Source organism: Anneissia japonica, unplaced genomic scaffold (genome assembly GCF_011630105.1).
Source record: "Anneissia japonica isolate Jap-2015-1 unplaced genomic scaffold, ASM1163010v1 scaffold287589_len272378_cov178, whole genome shotgun sequence".
NCBI classification, from domain to species: Eukaryota; Metazoa; Echinodermata; class Crinoidea; order Comatulida; family Comatulidae; genus Anneissia; species Anneissia japonica.
The window spans coordinates 92,404-98,403 of NW_022726727.1; the positions used below are offsets into that span (position 1 = coordinate 92,404).

A 6,000-nucleotide genomic window follows, 5' to 3' on the forward strand; every position below is an offset into this window, starting at 1 on the left:
TAACAGAAAAAAAACAACAAAAAACCACCGAAATATCAGTACCTGTTTCGCGAGTTGCTTACGTCACAAAAATACAATTAATCCCATCTATTTTGTACCACACTGCTTAGGTATACAAAATTATCGCGGTAGGCAGTAAAAGAACCGGTCTATGTTTTGCAGCTTCATTACGTCACTGCCCAATGCTTCATCAGGTCAAAAATAAATGAGTGACCAGCATGTTCCCGTACCTCTTCGGAGTACCCATTGCATTAAATACTGGATATTACTGTAGTCTTATGGCTCAAAACATCAGCAATAAATGTCATGTTTTAGAAATCGATCAGGTAAAAATAAAGATACACCTGGGCACAAGCCATGATATATGCTCGGCCTAATCATACCGACTAGCCCTACACATGCCTAGCCTAGGCATAGGGGCCTAGGCTCAGGTTTAGTTAGCATAGCTAGGGCCTATCCTCTATCTCTCGAATCCGGGTTGATTTGGATTGGGTCAATATGGCTATTCTTCCACAATGCTGTAGTGCATTAAGTTAGAAAGCTTAAGTTCAGGGTCAAGCCAGCTCCACCAATCAATACCTCAAATTTACGTAAACACACCAGGACAATGTTTATCTACGGGTTCTTTTGAATGTCAGTTATACAGATTCATAGCCTTACATGCATCCACCTACTTCATTCAAGAAAAACATCTATCTTATGCCCAACTAGGCTAGGCCTACTGTATATTGCTGTACTTTTACGTACAAGAGAGCAGCCCTACGCAACAGGGGAAGATCCAGTAGGGGAGAGGGACGACACAGGGAAAGTGGGGGGTGGGGTGGCCGCCCGTTCTGCCACTAATTTTTAAAAAAATTTTTTTAAATGCAATGTTATGTGCTATTCGCTTATTTATTCTGAAACTGTTGTTCCCCCCACCCCATTTGAAAAATTCTGGATCCACCCTTGATCAAACTACACAATAATTCCTCACAAGGACTATTCAGCAAAGACACTTGAAACATTAACAACAAAGATGTCCTTTAGCAAAATAATGACATGGTAACCATAACATCCACAACGATTGCCTCCTCAACTACCCTGAACATTCAACAATATACATCACAGCCTTTGGCCACTCATTCAACACCGTGCGTATGTAATTGCTTTTATTACTATTTTGATTATTATGATGATTTACTAACCAGTAACAAAATTGCATGTGCTTATAAAAAAAATTTTTGTGCCACCTTTGGGCTTCCAGCCTAAGGTATCTATGCTACTTGTTACTTGTATAGCGCTGTTTCTTGCAGTTACGAAGCGCTGCTACACTGTGGTGGCTATACCAACTGGTTTATGAGCTCAATTAATGTTGTTATGTTTCCTATTAACTATACTTTTCAGGCTTAACTCTGTTAATGGGACATCATTCAGTTGCTTTCACAGACTTAGTTATGAGGCTTATTATTTATTTACTTACTTATTATTTATGAAATACACTAAGTTATTGAGATAATCATTGTTCATGTGATAACATAAAGATACAGACCATGTGAAAATTTAATATCAGAAAGCACTTGTTAACTATCAATTAAATGTAAAAAATATATAGCAGACCTTGTATATTATGTTATAGTTATTGTATTGGATATTATAATTAATTGTTTATGGATACAGTCCTCATGTTTGATAGGATTGTTTCTGAGTACACTAAACTCAAAATCTGAAATCTTTTATTCTTACCTTATACTTGATTTCATTATAATCTCAAATAACTTATGCCCTGTTGTTACAGTGGACCCGATGCTGAATTAACTGATGCAGACAAGGCTAAAGCTACAGTATCTAAGCTGGAAGAGGGGGTATATGTATTTACACTCACTGTCGCTGACAGTCAAGGGGCAACTGACTCAGACACAGTGTCGGTCACTGTTAAAAAAGGTGAGCAGAATTCATTCATTAGTTTTATATTTCAGCATCCTGCAACTGTGAGGAACATATCGTAGATAAAAACAATTTGTGAGAAAAAAAAAGTCTGCAAGATTTACTGCAAGTAGTTATGATAAAGGAATTGTACTGTACTAGCGCTCTCTATGCAACAGAGAACTGCCAACAGGATAATTCCACTCTACAAATCTAGATAGTGCTTGCTGACCCTACCGCTAGATCTGTGTCAATCGTGGTATACTCTACCATCGTTTACACATACTAATTCACTTGTAATTATTTATACAGATATTCATTCACAACTTACATACTACAATCAAAGGGTCAGCAGCATTATATCTACTACATTACGTCTCAAGAAGCTAAACTAATATCTCATACCAGCTTTTGGCTCTGCTTTGGTAGCATTGTGCTGTATTCGCCACAGACAGTTTATATATAGTTTAATATTCTGTTTCTCATTGCAGAGGTGAATAAGCCTCCAGTAGCCCTTGCTGGTTCTGACATAATTGTCAATCTTCCTGCATCAGTGGTGAAAGTTGATGGATCGCAATCATCGGATGATGTTGGTATCGAGAGTTATGAGTGGAAGAGAGATAGTCAAAGTCCAGCAGCAGGGGTAAGACAAACAGAATAAGTACCTGATATGATTCACTTTATTAGTTATTTGTCCCTAATAATAATTAATATTTGTCCTCATTGTAATTGGATATTTGGGATGGGCCCCTGGGGACCCACTACAGTACAGCCGCACCTTCTTAACTACAGCATAAACAGACACGTATGGATACAAACATTGTCATTCACCCGCATCACTCCCAATATGAGGGTTTTTCCAGGAGCCAAGTGATTAGACTCCAGTTGCAACCTGACCCTGACTGGGTTTGAATCAGGGTCTTTAGTACAAGAAGCAGGAACAACAACTCTCATCTACTCGCTCAGCTAATAAGTATGCAAAGAGTTACTGTAATGATGTGTCTGTGACCTTTATTCTTCTCATAGAAGAAAAAACTAACAGATTTTTGGATCTGTTAGTATTTTTTGCCTTAGTATCTGTAAAGTATTTTACTAAGGTATCCTTTTTATTTCAAATCGTCATGTTTCTTATATTTTTATTGTAGATGGCAATTGATAATTCAGATAAAAAAGCTGTCCTTTTACTGGTTGATCTTGTTCCTGGTCGGTACACATTTACTTTAAAGGTGACTGATGGAAAAGGACTTTCTGCGACTGATAAAGTTGATATTGTCGTTAAGCAGTATGTAAATGAGGATAGTCTTGTTGAAATCACCTTTGCTGCAGACATCACTAAAGTTACACAGGAAGATGAGGTAAAAATATGGTGAACATGTAGTGGAGAAGTAGCTTGGTGGTTAAGATGCTTGCCTTTCTATTCCCAGGGCCCTGGATTGAAACCTGTAACAGCCCATATATTTTTCTCATGACTCATAAACTCACAAATTTAGTACTGAGACTTACTTAAGACTTACTCGTTTATTTAAGAAGGCCCCTATTATCAGATGACCTAGGACAAGCTGAAAGTTTATAGATGTGGTTAAAAAACATTTTTATCTTGAATATATCATTATTTATTCATAAATAATTAATTTGATTGTTATCCAAATAGCAGTGAGTAGTTTTACAATTAAACATGTTTAAATAAATTGCCTTGTTTAAGAAGTGTTATTATAAGTCTTAGGTAAAGTAGCTCTTTTATAAATTCAGTTTATTATCAAATTTTTTTTTTACTTGCGTCTCCAGATATTAGTAACTATATATTATTATTATTATTATTATTATTATTATTATTATTATTATTATTATTAATATTATTATTAATATTATTATTATTAATATTATTATTAATATTTTATTATTATTATTATAATTATATTATTATTATTATAGTATTATATTTTTATATTTTCAGGAGCTTTTACTTCGCAAACTCTCACTATTTATGGGTGTTGATGATCATGATATTGTGTTACAGCGTATTATCTCAACACAACTAGGAAGGTAAATGAACACTAGAGGGCAGGTATACAGTATATCCAATTACAGGGTGAAAAAATAAGACCTTCATTTCTGAACCTTAAAATGTTAATGTTTTGCATAAGGAAATTCCACAGCTTATGATTATCACAGAGACCCAGAAAATTATAACAAGTTTTAGTATGAGACTTGGTAGAGAAGTAATATGTTTTTTTATTAGTAAGAGAATTATAACTAGATTACTAGAATCAAAGCCATTCACCATAATCTTTTTGGATTTAAAATTTCTCCTCTGTAGGAGTTGAGTTAATAAAACAATTCTGAAGTCTACTTCATGCATTATGATAACTATTTTTATTTTAGTATATGCTTAATTTTTTTTACAGGTTTGTCATGATCTTCTATGTTGTTGATGCGCAAACACAAGTGAGTTTGAGGGCGCTAGATGTGGTCAATCAACTGAAGAAGAGACTGCAGAAAGAAGGGGACCTGCTGGATTACCCAGTATACAGCCTAGAAACTGTTGGTGAGTAGTAAGATTGAGTGAAATCAAACTAAACTATTAATGGAACATGGATGTTGTAGTAATGATTAAAGAATTGAAACATAAAACACTGGTGTGGGATGGGTTGTAATTATGAAGTCTACTGTTTAAAGGATTCAAAAAATCTTAATGGAAAAAAGGACAAATTTAATAAATGATATTGATGAGAAGAACACTAATATATATAACATTTGTAAATCTCTTTTGAGTTTTGTTTATGATATATTAAGTGGAATGTTTTTAGGAAGTAGCACCTCTTTCTATTAACAGTAATGTTTCCCAGTTTTCAATCATTTTATATTTCAATTTACTGTAGTTTGTCAAAACACCTGCTCAGATCATGGATCTTGCAACATAACCACTAGACGCTGTGATTGTGAAAGCTTCTGGATAGAAAATCCAATCAAAGCCTATTCTGGCCTAAAAGAATCCAACTGTGGTAAGATATCATATAACAGTGCCTAAATAAATGCATAGAATTAAAAAACAAAACCAACACATCAGTTCATGGCCAGAGCTAACCCTTTTCTCATTTAAGTTGCCGTATTTTACATGTTGTGCCTAAATTATAATTATTTACACAAATGTACAATTAGATGCACACAAAGACCAGGGGCGTACCGTGGGGGGGTCGATGGGTGCGGTCGACCCCCCCTTTTAAAGAAAGTGCCCTTTTAAATATGATTTTTAAAAAAATCTAGCATAATTAAACTGCACCTAACATGAAGGTAGTTAATATCAAAATAAATTATCCTTCGCCTAAAAAATGTTTGGTGGCCCTTCCTTTTAATATTTTGATTTTTTGTCTTTTTTTTTAAACAATCCATATAAATTTATACATTTTTAATCAACTTGATACTCTAAGCCCGTGCGCCAGTGGAGTTGTGTTATAAATAATGAATTTTAATGAATTTCTATCATTACAGATATCAATACCTGTCTCTTATACACATCTCGCGCAACGCAAAACCGAAGGCAATGTAATTATTTGATGATTATTTGAATTTTTTCTCGTGAGGTAGTTGAATACTGTAGATTATTTTTTTCGGAATATAAAAATGCCAAATAAAGAAAGAAGAAGAAATATAAAAGAAAAGGAACTCAGAGAAGACGCAAAACGATGAAGGACGCATCGGAAAATTAATGATAACAATTTGATCTTTAAATAAAGAGCTATTTATTTTTTTATGTAAATATTAGGTAAGTTAAATTACCTTTAGTATTGAAAGCGTAGTTTAAGTATTAGTTATTGAGAAAAACGATGAAGAAAAACTAAGTTAAAAAAATATATTAAAATATAAAATTGAAAGGAAAACGATGAAGAAAAACTAAGTTGAAAGGAAAACTATGAAGAAAAACTAAGTTAAAGAAATATATTAAAATATAAAATTGAAAGGAAAACGTTAAGAAATAAACGCATACAAAATGTTACTTTAAGTAATTATATGTTCCCTATATCATTGTTTATTTTTCAATACAGTATATACATTGGAGTTGTGTTATATGGTTACGCATCATTGCACTCTGCCATTATT

The 6,000-nt window shown here is 33.6% G+C and overlaps 1 protein-coding gene across 4 annotated transcripts in view; it reads left to right on the plus strand.

Moving 5' to 3' along the window:
• LOC117113328 (dyslexia-associated protein KIAA0319-like) overlaps positions 1–6,000 on the plus strand; it is a 35,142-nt gene that overhangs the window by 22,001 nt on the left and 7,141 nt on the right. For all 4 annotated transcript variants that reach the window (XM_033256633.1, XM_033256634.1, XM_033256635.1 and 1 more), the window contains 6 exons: positions 1,775–1,920; positions 2,394–2,545; positions 3,048–3,257; positions 3,857–3,945; positions 4,308–4,447; positions 4,782–4,904. In XM_033256633.1, the coding sequence (XP_033112524.1) occupies positions 1,775–1,920; positions 2,394–2,545; positions 3,048–3,257; positions 3,857–3,945; positions 4,308–4,447; positions 4,782–4,904 (860 nt within the window). The remainder of the gene's footprint in view (positions 1–1,774; positions 1,921–2,393; positions 2,546–3,047; positions 3,258–3,856; positions 3,946–4,307; positions 4,448–4,781; positions 4,905–6,000) is intronic.